The 21,105-nt window shown below is 39.5% G+C and overlaps 2 protein-coding genes across 2 annotated transcripts; one reads left to right on the forward strand and one right to left on the reverse strand.

Annotated features, from left to right (window-relative positions):
- Positions 1-664: 664 nt before the first annotated feature.
- LOC115075252 (olfactory receptor 6F1-like) lies at positions 665-1,657 on the reverse strand. The gene has a single exon (XM_029575545.1). The coding sequence runs from the start codon at positions 1,655-1,657 to the stop codon at positions 665-667; it is 993 nt and encodes a 330-aa protein (XP_029431405.1).
- A 1,296-nt stretch (positions 1,658-2,953) lies between these two features.
- LOC115074830 (olfactory receptor 1019-like) lies at positions 2,954-18,458 on the forward strand. The gene is made up of 3 exons (XM_029574721.1): positions 2,954-3,073; positions 16,148-16,441; positions 16,807-18,458. The coding sequence occupies exon 3, from the start codon at positions 16,904-16,906 to the stop codon at positions 17,840-17,842; it is 939 nt and encodes a 312-aa protein (XP_029430581.1). The 5' UTR covers positions 2,954-3,073; positions 16,148-16,441; positions 16,807-16,903; the 3' UTR covers positions 17,843-18,458.
- Positions 18,459-21,105: the final 2,647 nt, after the last annotated feature.

A 21,105-nucleotide genomic window follows, 5' to 3' on the forward strand; every position in this document is an offset into this window, starting at 1 on the left:
TGCTTCTTCTCACTTGTAACCACTGGAGATACTTCCACCCATTTATAAGATTCTTGTTCTTCTTTCGTGTTACATATAATTTCAATTTATAATACAAGACATTATGATATCAATCCAAAAAAATTATCAGACCAATCAAACATGTCTCTGAATTTCAAACAAAATGTTAAACTATTTTATTTATATTTCTTTTCTGAATTTGAATGTTAAAAGATGAAAGAAATACTGAATAGTTGAATGGAAAATGAAAGAGTGATTGATTAAAACATTACCTAATTTAATATTTAAGAGATGAAATGAATGGTGACAGATTGTCAACATTGCGAACTGAAGATCTCGTACAGGACAGGGTACTTCCTTCATACAACAGATGTGCTTTCCAGGACTACTCCCGTGGATAAATGGGTTTAATTCCTAAGCACATTCAATCTTTGGCTTCTCTGCTGAGAGTCAGACTGAGATCATTCACTAGCTCCTGGAACCAAGCTTTTAGATCTATACCATAAAGCTAGAGCTAAAAATTCTGTCCCTTCTGTAATTTCGGCAGTTATTACGCTCCCTCAAGAGACATACATTTTATATGAGAAAGGAAATGCTTTGAAGAGTTTAACATGACCTTCTAAATTCATTGCTATTTTTTTTCTAGCAATGTGACCTGTTTTTTTTACCAGCTTATACTGCTATTAATAACACTGCTGCGATTCCCAAAAGCTCTCAGTTTTTGTCTTACTTTCCTCAAAGATTCTTTTACCTCTTTGTTTCTTAGACTATAGATGATTGGGTTTAACATTGGCGTAATAACCGAGTAGAAGACGGACACTGCTTTGTTCAGATCTATGGAGTCACTTGACGCTGGCCTCACATACATGAAGATTACTGTTCCATAAAATATGGTGACAACAATGAAATGCGAGGCGCAGGTAGAAAATGCTTTCTGTTTCCCTGAGGCAGAGGGGATCCTCAGAATGGTGGAGATGATAAAAATGTAAGACACCATCACTAGGAGAATGGAGCTAAGAACCACAATTGTTGACAACAAAAAGACAATCAGATCAATAGCAAATGTATCAGCAGATGACAACTTTATAAGTGGAGCTACATCACAAAAGAAATGATTGACTTTATTGGAGCTATGGAAGGGTAACCCTGAAATAACAGATGTGGGTGTGATTGGGACAAGAGCACCACAAAGCCAAGAAGAAAGAACTAGCAACAAGCAAACCCTGTGACTCATTATTACACTGTAGCGCAGTGGGTTACAGATGGCCAAATATCTATCAAAAGCCATTAATGCAAGCAGGAAGAACTCAGTGGTGCCAAAAAAGAAAAAAAAATACATCTGGATTAGACATGCATGGAAAGAAATGGTTCTGTTCCCTGTAGATAAGTCTGACAGCATTTTAGGAACAGTGACCGTTGTATAACAGATTTCCAGGAACGAGAAGTTACTGAGGAAAAAGTACATAGGAGTGTGAAGATGAGAGTCAGCTCTGGAGACAGCAATGATCAGCAGGTTTCCAAGAATGGTAAATGTGTAGATCATCAAAAATGCCAGAAAGAGGACAATCTGCAGATCTTCATGACTAGAAAATCCCAATAAAATAAAGAAGATCACATTGCTTTGATTTCTTGAGGCTCTATCTTCATAGTGTTGCATCTACGATTAGAAATGTATGATAAAGTTCATTCCAAAAATGTTTAAAAGAAACCCCTATTGAAGAGTAAGATTTCCTAGTCTGAATTAATCACAGTCAGCAATGACTTGCTAAGATTGTGGTTGGTTACTCATTCAAGACTAAAAATGTTTGGATGAAAAATTATTATTATTTCATAGAATGCTAATAGTGTACTGAGCATAGAGATCCGTGCCCTGAAATTCACCCAGAAGTCATATTTTATCAGGAGTCATATACAAATGATCCTACTAGAAAACCTCCTGTACATAAATTTGTAATTCCCTTTGAGTTTGGATTTAAAAAGGTGAGAAAAAAACCTTACACACTATGGAGAACATTGCAGAAAAGGAGCTATTTCTCATTGAAGTGCAGTTATCTTAATTGCAAAAAAATGGCCCACGAATGCAGTTTTGTGTGTATTTTAGTGCTGCGAACATAGCTAATGAGATATTTTCATTGCAGCAACTCATTAACTTTCAATTTGAATGAAACTTCACAAGTGTAAATGTACATATGAAATTTCATTGCATAGCAAACCCCCAAAATTTGCAAAGTTCACTTTGAACATAAAGAGGGACACTTGGGAGTGAGAGAGGATGCCAGTATCATTGCATAGCGTTCCTGATCTAGCCTGTGGGGATCGGGAGAGAGAGGCGAGTTTCATCAAGCCTACCAGTTACACCTGGTTCCTGGGCCTGCCTGTGACATCACTTCCTGGATTCCCCGCCATTAACGATCAAGTACAGTGGCACTGAATCAGGAGTGAGAGGATGCCGTGTCATCGTGTAGTGTTCCTGATCTAGCCTGTGGGGAGCGGGAGAGAGAGGCAAGTTTCATCAAGCCTACCAGTTACACCTGGTTCCTGGGCCTGCCTGTGACATCACTTCCTGGATTCCCCGCCATTAACGATCAAGTACAGTGGCACTGAATCAGGAGTGAGAAAGGATGCCGTGTCATCGCGTAGTGTTCCTGATCTAGCCTGTGGGGAGTGGGAGAGAGGTGAGTTTCATCAAGCCTACCAGTTGCACCTGGTTCCTGGGCCTGCCTGTGACATCACTTCCGGGGTTCCTTGCTATTAAAAATTAAGTACAGCACTGCGCCACTGCTGAATCACCTAAGCTATGCACCAACATGGTGCAGAAATGCTTGCTGTCCTGTTCCTATCTAATCTGGGGAAGATAGATAAGAAAATGAAAGGTTCAGTCTGTGCTCTCCCAACTGGGTTGACTCCTCTTTCCTCTTTAACCCAACTGACTATAGTCTTGTTTTCTTTACAGAGGGTACAACTTGGGAGTACAGAGCTTGGAAGCGATGTGCATCCTGTTCTTTTGGAATCGTTGGTCTCCCTGAGCCCAGGAGCTCTCTCATCACCCCTTTGTCTGAACTAGGGGGAGAAGGTAGGATTGGTACATCCACCCATCAGTCTCCCAAAGATGGGATAGTTCCAGCAATTGAAGCTGTTGCTGGTAGTACAGCTTCAAATCAAAGGGAGTATGTTTGTTCTAGCAAGCTTGAAGTTATTACTCTTGAAGTCCTTTGGAATGCCATCTCCAAAATGGAGTGATCCCTTACTAATAGAATGGACTCAATGCTTGTGAATTTTGGGTCTACATCTGCTGTGGTTAATGAACATACACAACTAATTACTACTTTGTCTGATAAGATTAATACTATGGAAGAGAAATTTTCAACACAACGTTAAGAACATAAAGCTTGCCATACTGGGTCAGACCAAGGGCCCAACAAGCCCGGTATCCTGTTTCCAACAGTGGCCAATCTAGGTCACAAATACCTGGCAGGATCCTGAGGGGTAGATAGATTCCAAGCTGCTTGTCCCAGGAATAAGCAGTGGATTTCTGCAACTCTACCTTAATAATTGTTAATGGACTTTTCCTCCAGGAACTTGTCCAAACCTTTTTAAAATACAACTATACTAATTGCTTTCACCACATCCTCTGGCAATGAATTCCAGAGCTTAATTATGCATTGAGTAAAAAAACATTTTCTCTTATTAGTTTTAAATGTATTAGCCAGTAACTTCATTGTGTGTCCCCTAATTTTGTATTTTTTAAAATAATAAACAACTGATTAACATTTATTCATTCCATTCATTATTTTACAGACCTCTATCATATCTCCCCTCAGCTGTCACTTCTTAAACCTCTTTAGCCTTTCTTCAGAGGGGAATTGTTCCATCCCCTTTATCATCTTGGTCATCTTTCTCTGTACCTTTTTTTAATTCTGCTATATCTTTCTAGAGATATGGTGACTAGAATGGAACAGAATACTCAAGATGAGGTTGCACCATGAGGCCATGCAGAGACATTGTGATATTATCTGTTTTATTCTCCATTCCTTCCTAATAATCCCTAGTAATATATTTACTTTCTTGGCTGCTGCTGCACACTGAGCAGAAGATTTCAACATATTTTCAGTGAAGACACCTAGATCCTTTTCCTGAGTGGTGACTCTTAATGTGGAACCTTACAGTTTTTAGCTACAATTTGGATTACTCTTCTCTAAGTTTATCACTTTGCACTTGTCTACATTAAATTTCATTTGCCATTTGCATGCCCAGTCTCCCAGTTTTGCAATGTTCTCTTGCAATTTCTCATAATCCTCTTGTGATTTGACAACTTTGAATAATTTTGTGTCATCAGCAAATTTGATCACCTCACTTACTGTTCTCATTTCCAGATCATTTATAAATATATTAAAAAGTATTGTTCCAAGACACTCCACTATTCAACTTTTTCCATTGGAAAAATTACCATTTAGCCCTATTCTCTGTTTTCCATCCTTTAACCAGTTGGCAATCCACAAAAGGACACTGCCACCTGTCCCATGACTTTCTAATTTCCTAAGAACTCTCTCATGAGGGACTTTGTCAAATGCTTTCTGGAAATCCAGATATACAATTTCAACTGGCTCACCTTTATCCTCATGTTTGTTTACCCTCATAAAAATGTAGCAAATTTGTGAAGTAAGATTTCCCTTGGCAAAATCCATGTTGGCTTTGTCACTTTAAACTATGCTTAGCTATATGTTCAGCAATTTTATTCTTTATGATACTTTCTACCATTTTGCCTGGCACAGATGTCAGACTCACTGGTTTGTAATTTCCTAGATCACCCTTGATCCCTTTTTAAAAATTGGTGTTACAATGGCAACCTTCCAATCTTCAGGTACCATAGCAGGTCCACAATTTCATTTTTTAGTTCTTTCAGCACTCTGGAAAGTTTACCATCTGGTCCAGGTGAGTTACTATTCCTTAGTTTGTCAATTTGCCCTAGTACATCTTCCAGGTTCACTGATATTTGTTTCAGTTCCTCTGAATAATCACCTTAAACATGTTTAAACCGCTCTTAAACATAAGAGTGGTTTAAACATTGTAATGAAGCATTGTTAAATAATAACGATAGCACTACCATGAGCATGTATGCATTAAGAATTTCATGAAGTGTAGGTTTTTTTGGTTATTAATAATTAACAGTGATTAATGTATAAAGAACTATATTTTAGGGAGAGATTGAGTTTAGCAGCAGAATAGTGGTAAGGGCTACAAATATTCATGTGTGGAGATTTATATATGTTGAAGAGTTCTATGAGAGAAGTGCTCTAATACTCTCAAAGGGGAATATTTAATATGAGCAATTTTATATAAAAAATTAATATTGGAAAGGAAAGGTTGTTTTAATAGCTTTGAAATAAACACGTTGTTTTTATATTATTGAAAGATTTGATGTATGATTTTTTCTGTAAGTCAAAAGTGCTTTTTTCTTTTCTCCAAAATTTGTTTTGGAGGTAATTTTGTGTAATACAATAAGCACAAGTTAAGACAAATACATTGCCAGTTTTTTGGATATATACATTTATTTATTTATTATATATAATTTTCTGCATATTGAGAGCACTCCATGTAAATCTTGTGAAACCCCATATATCACCTATAACTCAAACTTCTTTTGCAAAGGTCAAATTGCTTGGTCACTTAAAACCTTTACTCAACCATAGCAACTTCCGTACAGTCTTACAAGCATTCTTATTTCATCTCTTGATTACTGTAACTCTGTTTTTATTGGTATACTTCAAAGTATATTTTGCTTATTATACATTTTTCAAAATATGGCAGCTAGAATGCTGACAGGAGCTAGAGTCAAGGACTACCTTACTCCAGTACCTTTTCCCTAAATTGGTTGCCTCTGCAATGACAGATTCATCATAAAATGGCTTCCATTATTCATTGCTTAACATATCTTCCCTATGGATAACATCCACTCTCCAAATCCACACTTCTTGTTACATACTCTGTTCATCCACTCAGTTTCTGTTAGACATACCTGGCCCACGTCATGCCTGTTTAGACTTAATCAGGGAAAGGGCATTAGCAATAGTGGGACCTACCTTGTGGAACAATTCACCACTATATATATATATATATATCAAAGACCCAAAGGAATTCAGGAAAAGCCTTAAAATTATTTTTATTTAGAGACACATTTAAGGATTTCCAGGAACAATTAAAGGCCTAAGTGGTTTTCTCTGCTCCACAGATCTGTATGTCATCTATGTGGTTAATAAGCAATTTTTAAAATTGATTTTATTATTTATTTATTTATTTATTTATTTAAAAATTCTTTTAGACCGTCATTAATTTAGATAACCATCACAACGGTTTACAGAAAGGCACGATAAAGAAAATTATGAGTGGTATAGATTTACAAATTAAACATGTGCCATCATAGTACAGTAACATTTTAGTACAATAAACTATGTGTTTAAGTTAATCCTATCTGTTTGTTAGGAAATTGTTAAGCGGTTCGAATTTAACATTAATATGCATTTGTAGGTTAAAAACAACAACTGCTTGCTTGGTGCGTCCTTATCAATCAACTGTTTTTCTCCTTCTCTTTATCTTTATAAAAAGCTTGTTTAAAGAGCCAGGATTTCAGGTTAGTTTTGAATATTTTCAAATTTCTCTGCAGCCTTATTTCGAGTGGCATAGTGTTCCATAGCACAGGACCAGCCAGTGACAGTGCTCTTTCCCTTACTTGAGTGAGGCGTTCTGACTTAACAGAGGGGACAGTTAGTAGAGCCTTATTAGCAGATCTCAGGTTTCTGTGCGGGACATGTACGCGCAGTGCAGTGTTAAGCCAGTCTGCTTTTTCATCATGGATTAGTTTATGAATTATACATAGTGCCTTATATTGTATTCTTTGTTCAATTGGAAGCCAGTGTAATTCGGCAAGTGTTCCTGTAATGTGGTCACTCTTTTTTTTTGCCAGTCAAAATTCTAGCAGCAGAATTTTGCAATATTTGCAGTGGCCTAATCGTAGATTGTGGTAGTCCTAATAGCAGAGAGTTACAATAGTCTGTGCTTGCAAATATCATTGCCTGTAGAACTGTGCGAAAATTGTTTAGCATTAGCAGGGGTTTTAATCTTCTCAGGGTCATTAGTTTACCATATCCTTCTTTTACTTTCTGTGAGATGTGCTGTTTCATGTTTAGCTCAGGGTCAATTATTACCCTAGATTCCGTATTTTTATTGCTAACTCAACGGCTTGATTATTTTTTATTGTGATTGTAGGTTGTATAGGGTGTATATTTTTTTGCTTAAGGTGTAGGAATTCAGTTTTGTCGATGTTAATTACTAGTTTCATCTGGTTTAGGAGCTGTTTGATTATTTCAAGATACATATTGGCTAGTTTCATTGTTTCTTCAATGGTGTTTACAATGGGTAACAGTAGTTGTATATTGTCTGCATATATGTAATATATGATTCCAAGTCCTGCTAGTAGGTGACATACTGGGAGGAGATAAATGTTAAAGAGTGTTGCAGACAGAGCTGATCCCTGTGGGACACCTGTTAGCAGTGTGACTTTGTCTGAAAGTGTATTTTTGATTTGTACTTGGAAACATCTATTGTTTAAGTATGACTCAAACCAGTTTATTGTTTTGTTAGTGAGTCCTATTTCTTTCAGTCTGATTAGTATTTTGTGATTTACTTATTTTATTTATTATTTATTTTAAGTCTTTTCTATACCGTCGTTTGGTGGGGACCATCACAACGGTTTACATTAAGGCACATAAAAGTAATGATACTACAATTTGCCTGTTTACATAGGTGCCATAAGGTTCGGTAACACAGTTTACATAGTTTACATAGGTTTACAAAGTGACATTCATAGCTATGACTCAGCAAACACACAATGATTGGTTACAGAGGTAGTATTCCTATACATGTATTAATATCTATGTTATGAATTTTCTCTTTCATATGAATAACATCTCTTGCTGGATTTATTTTCATGTTTTGTTTATTTATTATCTTTTGTCTTTCTTGTCTTTGTGGTTCTCTATTTTCAGGTGTATTAGGTTAATTTATACGTGTTTCTGAATAGCCATGTTTTTAGTTCACATTTTAATCTCTATCAGGTAAAATATGTAATGTCTCAGGCAGAGAATTCCATAGCTTTGGGCACACTACAGAGAACATATGATCTCTTATTTACGTCAGATGTGTGCTCTTTATTGATGGAATTGTCAATAGTCCTTTATTTTGGGATCTCAATGTTTGCTGAGGTGTGTAGGGTTGTAATGTCACTCCTAATAAGCTGGAGGTATTGTAATGAATGATGTTGAAAATTATTGTTAGTACTTTATAATAAATTCTGGATTGTACTGCTAAGCAATGCGGTGAGATCAGCAAGGGTATAATGTGGATCCTAGTAGGAGTCTTGCTGTGACAATTCTGTAGTAGTTGTAGTGGTTTTAAGTGACTTGCTGGAAGACCTGGTAGTAAGGGAATAGCCACTGCTATTAATTGCATCAGTAGCATGGGATCTTTTTGGTGTTTGGGTAATTGCCAGGTTCTTATGGCCTGGATTGGCCACTGTTGGAAACAGGATGCTGGGTTTGATGGACCCTTGGTCTGACCCAGCATGGCAATTTCTTATGTTCTTAAGGAGTTGCACTAGTTTAGGTTTTAGATCTATGGGATCCATATTCAACAGCATTTAGCAGAATAACTTGTGAATTATCTGGCTAAATGCTGACTTTGGAATATGTATGTCACTAATGTGGATAACACAGGCGCATTCCAGGACAATATTCAGCTGGATTTCTGATAATGGCATAGGACAGTCCTAAAGTTAGCTAAAGACTTATCCAGCTACTTTTTAGATAGTCAGTTATATTCAATGTGCCTCTGAATATTCCACCAAAGTTAGCCAGATAAGTTTATCTGAACAGAGACTGAAAATGGACTCCAATAGGTTCAATGTTCTCTGTCTCCATTACTTCTTAATATAATCTACCTTGAGACCATCCAGTGAAAAAGGCAGAATATCAAATGAATGCTCATAAATAAGCAAATAAACAAAATGACTGCAGTTTAAGAATGAAGGTAGATTTTATATAGTGCGTGCATACACCTCTTATGAAAATACTTGTGTGTGAACTTTTAAACATTAGTTTGCCAACATCTTCATCAGTTTATCTAATCTCTCCACTCTGAACCCGCCATCACCACTTAACTCAGACTTCTCATTCAAAAACTGTAGATGAAAGGTAAGTGCGATTTCAGTTCTGTGATTCAAACAACATACAGACAAGTTTGGTGATATATATATATATATTAATAACTCACATGCAAACCTCCAAACCCTATCCGAAACATCCTTAAACCCCCCTTTTTTCTTCTTTAACATTTATGTATGACACTGCTAGTAAACACATTACTTCCCATTTTTACAAAAAGTACTTACACACATAGATGGTAATATTTAAACATGCATGTGGGCGCACATGTGCACCCAGGGACATGTTCATTTTATAACATATGCATGTTATAAAACAGCCTAAATGCACATACATGTGCATGCAATTTTAAGTGGACTCGTGCCTATCTGTGCAAATGCCACTTCTACCATGTAAGTGGGGTCTTTTAAAAGACATATGAATCAATGCCATTACCAGTTTTACCAATTCATTCCCAGTTCACCAGGTAGAGAATAAGAATTTCAAACTCCACTAATTTAATAGCCTCCCTTCTTCCCTGTTAGATCTGACCCTTAAAACCCCACTGATATGTTTAGTTTTTTTGTTTTATGACTTATACTCCATCAATAGTAGAATTCAAGTTACGCGGCCGGGGAACCTGGCACATGGCTGTGCATGAAAGTATTTATGCGCAAGGTAAAATCCAGGCGTGCCCATGCCCTGCCCAGACTACACCCAATGCCCCGTCCCTTTATCAGAACTGTTCATTTGTGCACATAGTGGCAAGTACATGCATACGCAGGCAGCTTTTAAAATCCACTCGGCGCACACCAGCCCAACTTGTGGGTATATTTCCCAGTTTTGGTGTGTGCCAGCCTATTAAAATTCACCTTTTAGTGGGTAATGTCCCAAAGAATGTATATGTATAAATGTAAATATTATTGTAGCAATTTTCAAAAGCCATTGACCCATGTAAAGTGCACTTACGTGGATAAATCCTATGGACAATTCAATGGGATATATTGTAGCAATTTTCAAAAGCCCACTTACTCGGGTAAAGATCATTTACATATGTAAAACTCATTTTTAAGTGTGTAAATGTATCTGAAAATCAGGCCCAAAAATTCCAACTTTATGCATTAAAATCTTTAGAAAATTAACCCCATAATCTATTATATTGTTATTTCTTAATATCTCATATTATTTTATTGTTTTGATTTACCTTCAATGGAACTCAGTGCACTTGTATCTAAAGTCTCGTTCTTGAACAGATGTGCCTAGAGAGAACAGTAATTTAAGTCCTTTCAGGAGCACTAAAGGGACCACATCCCAAGTGACTTGAATGCTTTCCATCGTGTATCTGACCTAAGAGAGCAATTATTTTAGAGTGCACGTGATTATATTAAAAAAAAAAAAAAAGAGTGTATGCATGGTGTATGGGTAACAAGGTTAACTGAGAAATCTCAAACTACATGATTTAAAGTAATTTACAGAGCTAACACCATTCTTCCTACTGTTGCGTCTGAGGTGGACCCTTGGGCTGAGGTGGGGTTAATGCAACCCGTAGGTAGGGACATACAGGTCCCCACCGTCGGCAGGTGGAGTGGGCTGAAGCTGGAGGCCGCTGGAGCTTCACCTATACCAGCCCTCGTTCCCCTCGGGTTGAGCCTTTGGGTACCAGGGCCGGCAGGACTTAGGTGGGCCTCGAGGTAGTAATGAGAGGTAGTTCAACCCAGAGACAGCAGCTGGTAGATGGCGTAGTCCTACCCTGGACTGGATTCGGTACAGGAACTCGGGCACCAAAGGAACAAGAGGTAACTGGAGGCACTCAAGCAAAGAAAGGCCGGAGCCTTGTAAGTCCATATCCAGGGGATAGGCGAGAGGAGGCATCACTGACAGGCTAGGATCAGAGCCTGTGGCAAGCGAAGGTCATGGCAAGCAATGTCGAACTCTGGACATGGAGAGGTCTGTAGCGTTGTCAATCAAGACAATGGTCAGGGCACGGAGAAGGCAGGTGTAGTCAAGCAAGGCAATAGTCAAGGCACGGAGAAGGTAGGCATAGTCAAACGTAGCTGAGGTCCTGGCCTGGAGACAGACTGAAGAGTAGTCAGGCGTCACCAAGGTCTGGGGTCAGAGATAGGCTGAAGAGTATTCAGGAATAGCAGAGGTCCAGGGCTGGAGATAGGCTGAAGAGTAGTCAGGTGTAGCAGAGGTCCAGGGCTGGAGATGAGCTGAAGAGTAGTCAGGTGTAGCAGAGGTCCAGGGTTGGAGATTGACTACTCTTCAGCCTAACAAAGCAGAGTCGAAATCCAAAGAATCAGTCCAACACATAAACAAGACAGGAACCAGGTACCATAAGAATAAGGAACACGAAGTAGAGAGGATTCTCTATCAGCAATGAGTACGAGGAGTACGAGGAGACCTGTTGCAAAAGCAATGCTATGGAGCAAGGCCTGAGCTTAAATACGCTGAAGAGTCTGACGTCAGCATCCGGGGATGCGGCCAGGTTCCTGCTGTGGGCCCTTTAAAAGAACTAGCACTGGGGACCAAGGCAGAGCCAGAGGCACCGGAGGTGACCCAAGGCCGGAGCTGGTGGCCCACCACCGCCAGTGAAGAGGAATCAGGAGCTGGAGTCAGTATGAGAAGGTGAGAGGGCCGCACCGTGGGTCTTTCACGCGCAGCACTCGTAACTCCTACTGACAGAATATTCTCAAATATTGGAAAAAATAAAAATTGAAACAACTGTTTCAACCGGTCATTCATCTGACACGCAGAGACCCAGACACAAAGATGAACATTCAAAGTGCCAGTGAGTGGCAAAGCGAACTGATTAATTTTATCTGGCTAACTTATACAAACATAAGAACATTCCATACTGAGTCACACCAAGGGTCCATCAAGCCCAGTATCCAATTTCCAACAGTGGCCAATACAAACCACAAGTACCTGGCAAGTACCCCAACACAAAATGGCCCTCAGGGTCAATCTGAATCTGTTCCATTTAAAAGTAAACATTCTTATGGACTAAGATTGCTACATCATATCTTTTAGTGGCGCTTTGTGCTGAGAATACTTGTGAAACCCATTGACATCAAAGCTTCAGATGTTCCTTTTCTAAAATGTGTCTCTTGTAAAAATGAATACCTCCTCCTCCCACCGCTGACCCCCCATCCAGAACCGGGCTGGGTCACCCTTGCACCTGGCCTGGTCAGTGCCAGAAATGTGAAGGTGTACCCGGTCCCAATTTAAGGTATTGGGGGGGTTATGGAAGCGGGTTTAGGGGTGGGGGAGTCCTGAACATTTTTTTGGGAGGTGCCAGGAGAGTGGGGGAGTTGGGGGATTGCCTTCTGGGGATGGGGGGCAGGGAACTGCCACCAGGGGGCAGGAGTATTGATGTAGGCACTTTGGTGGGGTGGGTATGAGAAGGGGTACTGGGGCCCTTAAAGTAATTACTTGTTGAAGGGGGGGGGTCCATCATTATGCTTGCATACTTTTTTTTCACATTGCAAGAGGGATGTAGGCTGCAGCTCAAAGTTCTTTAGATCTACACGATAGATACTCAGACACTCACAGCGGATATTTAGTAATTTTCCAAGACCATGTTGGATACCCCACATGCTAGAAGATGCTACTCTCCCAGTGTAACTTTTTATTACTGATGTGGTAAAAAACATGAGGTTATTTCATGCCCCCATAGAAACAGTGAGTACTTGCTTTGTCTTCTGGTTGAACGATAGGCAACAGAGCATAATGGTAAATGGCTTGAACCCTTTCCTTGGAGTTTTACGTGGAAAGCAGTAGCACTGTCTTTGGACTAGCTCTGTTAATTATTTTCATAAGAACAAAAGAACATAAGAACATGCCATACTGGGTCAGACCAAGGGTCCATCAAGCCCAGCATCCTGTTTCCAACAGTGGCCAATCCAGGCCATAAGAACCTGACAAGTACCCAAAAACTAAGTCTATTCCATGTTACAGTTGCTTGTAATAGCAGTGGCTATTTTCTAAATCAACTTGATTAATAGCAGGTAATGGACTTCTCCTCCAAGAACTTATCCAATCCTTTTTTAAACACCTCTATCATATTCCCCCTCAGCCGTCTCTTCTCCAAGCTGAAAAGTCCTAACCTCTTTAGTCTTTCCTCATAGGGGAGCTGTTCCATTCCCCTTATAATTTTGGTAGCCCTTCTCTGTACCTTCTCCATCGCTATTATATCTTTTTTGAGATGCGGTGACCAGAATTGTACACAGTATTCAAGGTGCGGTCTCACCATGGAGTGATACAGAGGCATTATGACATTTTCCATTTTATTCACCATTCCCTTTCTAATAATTCCTAAAATTCTGTTTGCTTTTTTGACTGCCGCAGCACACTGAACCGACGATTTCAATGTGTTATCCACTATGACGCCTAGATCTTTCTTGGGTGGTAGCTCCGAATATGGAACCTGACATTGTGTAACTATAGCATGGGTTATTTTTCCCTATATGCATCACCTTGCACTTATCCACATTAAATTTCATCTGCCATTTCCATGCCCAATTTTCCAGTCTCACAAGGTCTTCCTGCAATTTATCACAATCTGCTTGTGATTTAACTAGTCTGAACAGTTTTGTATCATCTGCAAATTTGATTACCTCACTTGTCATATTTCTTTCCAGTCTTCAGGTACAATGAATGATTTTAATAATAGGTTACAAATTTTTACTAATAGGTCTAAAATTTCATTTTTTAGTTCCTTCAGAACCCTGGGGTGTATACCATCCGGTCCAGGTGATTTACTACTCTTCAGTTTGTCAATCAGGCCTACCACATCTTCTAGGTTCACCGTGATTTCGTTCAGTCCATCTGAATCATTACCCATGAAAACCTTCTCTAGTACGGGTACCTCCCCAAAATCCTCTTCAGTAAACACCGAAGCAAAGAAATAATTTAATCTTTCCGTGATGGCCTTATCTTCTCTAAGTGCCCCTTTAACCCCTCGATCATCTAACGGTCCAACTGACTCCCTCACAGGCTTTCTGCTTCAGATATATTTTTAAAAGTATTTACTGCGAGATTTTTTTAAAAAAATCCAAAAATGCTATCTTGTGCAATCTACCACAGTCCTTCTTTCTTTGCTCCGTGCTTGTCGAACCTCCATATAATACTGATCCATTTTTGGATTTAAAAAAAAAAAAGAAAAGAAAAAGAAAAAAAGGGGGAGACGATCCCTGAAGAAGGCAATTTTTGCCGAAACTTGTACAAGTAGGACGAACGGTTGAACACTTTAAGGACAATTTAACCAGTTACCAACTTGGATTCTTTAAATGCAATTACACTACATGACTCAAAAGCCAGTTAAAATAACTCTATTTTAATTGAGCCCCACTAAGAAAGGATGATGTTTCTTAGCTTGACTGACTTATAAACATAATTCAGGTCCTGATTCCTGGGAAATACAATTAATACTAACACAGCTAGCACACTCCTTTTTAACTGCCAGGACCTCTAACTACCTCTGTGAACTTCTTACCCTAAATACAGGAAAAAACATTTAACAGCTAAGCAACTTATTCTCTTCTAAACTTCCTCTCTATAAATTAAGTAGTAATCCAGCAATCAGAAAAGCAATGTAAAAAATCTCTTTTTTAAAAATGAAAACTGAAATGTAATAAAGAAGAAATATCCCTTTTCAAAATAAGGTCCTAGTACTTAAATCAAAAACCAGAAAAAGCCTCTGTTTCTTAAGCATGCTTCTAAAAATGAAATGAGGATCTATGGGTTTTTGGGTTTTTTTTGCTTTCCTTAGCCTTGGCCAAAAATATTTGTTGAATAGTTAAGGAAGTGAGATATTAATCTATTGTGACTCACATCCAGTGGATACCTATGCTTTGAGTGTTTTTGAGTTGATTTGTGTCTGGAGATTTTTTTTGGAGCAAATTTCAGACCACCCTTCTTGCTTATGAGAGAGGAGTGAAGAAAAAGAAGATTTTTTTCATTTTTTGCACTAATTTTGGATCATTCTGTTCAAAGGATCCCAGTGACAGTAATGAGATGAGAAAGTGAAAGAAAATCATTTGGAGGAGATACTTCAAGTTTCTCACATAAGATTTTACCCAGAAGAAACAGGAAAGGTTGGAAAAATCTTGACTTGGATCTGTGTCCAGGATAGTTTCATGAGGAAATAGGAAACCCATCTCATTTCTACCCTAATATCTTAATCACAGGAAGAAAGGAGACTTATAGAGACAATATCAGGAGGACACAGATACATTTTTAGACTTAATTTGAGTAATTTTGGATGTAACAAGAAGAAAATGTGATTGCTACCAATTGTTTACACAGAATAAACTGCAGAGCAAACATTTAATTTTGGAATCACCTTCTCAAGTGTGCAGGCTAGTTATTTGTACAGGGAATTGTAGAGGTTGTGAGACTGAGCATACACCAAGAGAAAGAGATGTTTTTACTGTACCTTGAGTCCTGGAGGTATATTGTCTCCCCTATTTAAAGAATCCACACCAGGGTTTGGAGAGACTATATCCAGACTAAGCCCTAGAATGGCGAATATGGAATATGGACCTCCCCCCTTTCATAACAAGTTGGTGTAGGCAGCAAATTTAAATTTTCATTTCATTTTTTGGATTTTGTTTCACTTTATATGTATTTCTTTCAATGTTCTCATTATGTTTTAATGCACCCAGTTTCTTGTTTGTGTACACAAAAATTTTGTGTGCCCTTATTTTAGTGCATAATCACACAAAAACATTTGCACTCACTACAATTAAATGACTTGAAAATGCACATCTCTTCATCCCTTGGCCTGGATTGGCCACTTTTGTAGAAAAGATATTCGGATTGATGAACCATTGGACTGACCCAGCATGGTACTTCTTATGTTCTTAAAACCAGAATGATAGTTTTCACTGGAGGAAGGCTTTGACAAATGCTCTCACTTTTTGTCCTTTTTTCCTTAATCTCTAAGCCAGGCTGGAAGTAGATACTGAGGATTCTGGCTGCTGAGAAGTTCTTGCCCTCCTGAGTACCAATCAGACACAAAACACAACCTGCAAGTTATTATTTGAGAATCTCAGGTGTGGAGGGAAATGTGGCATCATCTGGTCCCAGGATGCTGCACGTTGAATCTCAAATATTTCAGGATTTATAAAGCAAACATCAAGCCATGAATACCATAAAAGTGCTGATAGTCGAGCTCCTTTAACTCAATTTTCAGAAGAAGAAAAGGATTTGCATTTTTCAATCACATCTAAGACTCTAGGAAGGTATGTCCTGTACTGACATGTGTGTATGTATAGCATCAACATTTAGAACTGTGAAAGACATTTGTTCAATGCCCTATAACATTCTCTTTAAAATGTGATAGCGATAACTTACACTGGAGATCCTCATTTTTTAAAAGTTAAAATGTCATCCATAAATTCAAAGGAAGAATGATTATGACTGAATTTTGTTGAAGTCTATGCTTTGTGGGTCAAGTCATTTCTTAAGCTATGTAAGCCAGACAGAAGTGATCAACTTCATTCGCATGCTAGGATATATTTCTAAGTGTGAAATATCTGGAAAAGATGAATAGATTCATATTCATGCTATTTACATCTTCCTCTCCTTGTTTCTGTGTTGCTTGCAGACCTGGATTCAGATGTGTGATGTCCATCTTGCTCAGCTCTTTTCCCCGTTATCGATATTTGTGTCTCTTCCACTAGAGCACGCTGTAGACCCGTGCAATGAAGAATCAAACTGCAGTTACAGAATTCCTTCTCCTGGGCCTCTCTAACCTTTCCTACCTAAAGATTCCTCTTTTTGTGCTGTTTCTCCTGATCTACTGTACCACCTTGGTTGGAAACTTTCTCATAATATCACTCATATGGACCGATTCTCACCTACACACGCCCATGTACTTTTTCCTCAGTAACTTGTCCTGTTTGGACTGCGGTTGCTCTACTGTCATCGTTCCCAAGATGTTGTCAGATTTCCTGGTAAAGAGAAAGACTATCTCCTTCACTGGCTGCTTTACCCAGCTCTATCTGTTTGTGGTATTTGCATGCACAGAAATGCTCCTGCTTACTGTGATGGCTTACGACCGGTATGTGGCTATCTGTTACCCTTTGCACTATACCAGCATCATGAGCAAGAGGATCTGTGTGAGACTGGCAGCTGGGTCTTGGCTTAGTGGTCTCTTATATGGCTTGTTACATACATTTTTAACATCAAGATTATCATTCTGTGAATCCAATGTTATTAACCATTTTTTCTGTGATATTCCTCCATTGCTTATGCTTTCCTGCTCTGAGATAGTCATTAATTTGGTAGCTATTTTTGTATCCGCTGTATTCCTTGTGATAGGTGCATTTTCAGTCGCTATTCTCTCTTATATTCAGATTATCAGAAGTATCCTAAAGATCCGTTCCACCAAGGGGCAGTGCAAAGCTTTCTCCACTTGCAGTTCCCATCTTACTGTCGTCACCATATTCTACGCTGCTTTTGCATTTACCTACATGCGACCTACATCAAGTTACTCTTTAAGTAAGGACAGAGTTGTCTCTGTGATTTATACAGCTCTAACTCCTATGTTAAACCCCCTTATCTATAGCCTGAGAAATAAAGAAGTAAAGACAGCACTGATAAAAATCATACAAAGAAAAATATATTTTATAAATTTATAAAAGAAATGTAGTCTATAGATACCATCATTGTCAGAAGTAAAGAAGCAGTCATTATTTTTACACCAAATTTTGACCTCCTATATCATTTTCCTTCCTCGTTGGGTTCTCACCTCATACTCTTCCTAAAGAACTTGTACAGGATGGGAATTATATAGCTGTGTGTGTGTCGCTATATGTGCTTGATAATGCTGGGTGTGAACATTCCCCGTCTACATTCCTTACGCAGCATGTACTTCAGCTTTTGGTTGCCTTAAATTGTGGTTTTGTTTTTAGTTTTGTTGTGCATGTGCACTTGTGATATTTTTCCCTGTTTCACATATTTAAAGTGCTGAACACATAGAAAGGATTGTAAAATTCAAAATGGTAATTTTATAGCAGCCCATGTAGGGCTGATGTCCACATGTGGAAAGTAAGTCCACTCTGAAAATGAAGAGGGCCCGCTCAGCCTAGTCACACACATTTGTACCTAATCAAGCAAACAACGCTTGCTGCCCCAAGGAATGCACTTAAGGACGTGGGAAATTGTTTCTGCGTGAACTTTTATACATATCAACCTATTTAAACATAAGAACATGCCATACTGGGTCAGACCAACAGAGGCCAATCCAGGCCATAAGAACCTGGCAAGTACCCAAAAACTAAGTCTATTCCATGTAACCATTGCTAATGGCAGTGGCTATTCTCTAAGTGAACTTAATAGCAGGTAATGGACTTCTCCTCCAAGAACTTATCCAAACCTTTTTTAAACCCAGCTACACTAACTGCACTAACCACATCCTCTGGCAACAAATTTAAGTTTTAAGCACAGCAGTGGTTTTGAAAATTACCGCTAATAAGAGGTAAGTAAAAATAAAAAATGAGAGTGCCAGGTGGTTGAGTGTCTAATCCTAAACACTCTAACATTTTATGTGAGGACAACAGAGATGTAGAGAATGTTTGGGGATTAGCTAAGTGCAAATTGCTATATTATTGTTGTATGTCTTGTGTAATGTGTTATCTGTGCAAATAATTAGAGATGGGTGTGGTTTACAAAAATAATAAACATAATTATTAATTGTACTGTGTTCCACTTAGTGTATATGTATGTCAAGGATGGATACAATCTTTAACATATGGGGAGGAGCTGTCTGTCTGGACTGAGTGCTGGGAAGAACAGGCCTAGTGGTTAAAGCAATGGACTGAAAATGAGTCATCAGATCCTGTTTCTTCCACACATATTCCTTGTCACCCTGGGCAGGTCACTATCTCCTGTCGCCTCCAGTACTCAATTAGGAGGCAGTTTTCAAAACCTTACTTGAGGGTACTTTTATGTATTTAGTTAAAAGAATATACCACACTGTGAAGTTCATGGTGGGGTACAATAAACATAGAACAAATATTAGACATAAAAATAACAACAAAATCATATTAAAAAGCTAAACCAATTGTGCCATTCTAATACTATTATGACATCCAGTGTTAGCTACTTTAAAGTGATGGATGACCCACGTTTTGCTCAGTGTAATTCCTGTGCCAGGGTTATTAGCAGAGGCAAGCAAATGGGACATCTATCTAATTTTGGCATGATGCATCATATGAAGAGGCAACACCCAACAACAGTACTGCCATCTGGGGATGGTAGCAGTACCAGTCAGGGGACCCCTTTTTCCAGGCAGCGTAAAGTGGCTGGAAAAGAGCAGAGTCATCCCACACCCTCATCCCCTTCTAGCAGTCAGGTGGCAGGCCAGCACCCCCCTGCCATGTGGCAGAAGCGACAACTCACCATGGAGGAAATGGGGTGGTGTGTGGTAACGCTATCCCAGGGTAGGAGACAAGCAGCCTCAAAAGTTGTAACCAGGAACATTGGGGAAATGATTGCCCTTGATGACCAGCCCTTGCAGATAGTGGAGAATGTGGGTTTCAAGCGTTTTCTGAAGGTCTTAGTTCCAAATTATAAAGTCCCCTCCAGAACCACATTTAGCAGAAAGGTCATCCCCAGCCTGTACAAGCAGTGTGCAGTCGCATGCAAGCACTGCTGGCAAAGGCACAGGGGAGAGTGCATTTCACCTGCGATATCTGGACAGCCATGAATGCTGCACACTCTTACCTCTCCCTGACAGCACACTGGTGGGACCTGGCTGAGGCAGGGGCAGGCAGCAGCTCTATTACTGAACAAGTATCAGGGTGGAGGTGGGCTTTACTGCACACCCACCTGATGGATAAGGCCCATACCTCAGCCAATATTTTAGCATGCATCAGACAGATGCTAGCGGGCTGGCAACTACACCAGCGAGACAGGAATCCTCAGGCAGGGTTCTTTGTCACAGACAATGGTGCAAACATGGTAAAGGCAATAACCGATGGGTGGTTTAAGAACATCCGATGTTTTGCACACACTCTGCACCTGGCAGTGAAGTCAGCTCTGCGGTTGGAGTCCAATCACCAAGAGAATGAATACCTGCATATGTATACACAAGTGCAGGAACATAGCATTGCACTTCCCCAGAAGTGTGAAGGGGGGGCAGGTTCTCCGACAAAAGCAGACTGATTTGGAGATGCCTCACAAGCATCTCATTCAAGACATTGCCACCCGGTGGAATTCCACCTTTATGATGATGGAGAGGTTAGTGGAGCAGCAGATACCCCTTCATGAACTTTCTGCGGCAATGGACATAGGTGTGCATAGTCCCCTAGGGCATCATGATTGGTTAGTCATGAGTCAGCTGGTAAAAATCCTGCAGCCCTTCAAGGATGTCAAAGAGGAGCTGAGTTCCAGAAGTGCCACCTTGGCTGATATCATCCCTATAGTTAATTTCCTGGATGAACAATTGGAGGCCTTTAAACAGGAAGAGGGAATGACAGCTGAGGTGCTGCAATGTCTGGACGTTTTGCAGCAGGTGAAAGAGAGATTAAGGCCTTTAACAGAAGACCGCACATACTTGCTCACCACAGTCTGTGATCCCCATGTGAAAGGGAAACTCGCCCTACAGTACGAGTGTCTCTTATTGGTGAAGGACCTGCTGTTAGTAAAAGTCCGTGAACAGGAGCGCCATAGGCAGAGACAGATTAGGCATGAAGCAAAGGTGGAAACAGCGGGCACTTCAGAGAGTTGTGATAGCCCAAGCAGGAGCAGCACTCTGTCAGGAACAGCTAATACCGCCTCTTCCTCCACTTCAGAACACCAAAGGCATGTTGCCCATAAAGATTCATCTGTTGTGCGACGGGCTAGAGAGAAAGCACCTGGCATGAGTGACTCTCAGCCCACCCAAGCAAAGGAGACACCA

This window comes from Rhinatrema bivittatum, chromosome 13 (assembly GCF_901001135.1).
Source record: "Rhinatrema bivittatum chromosome 13, aRhiBiv1.1, whole genome shotgun sequence".
Lineage (NCBI taxonomy): Eukaryota > Metazoa > Chordata > Amphibia > Gymnophiona > Rhinatrematidae > Rhinatrema > Rhinatrema bivittatum.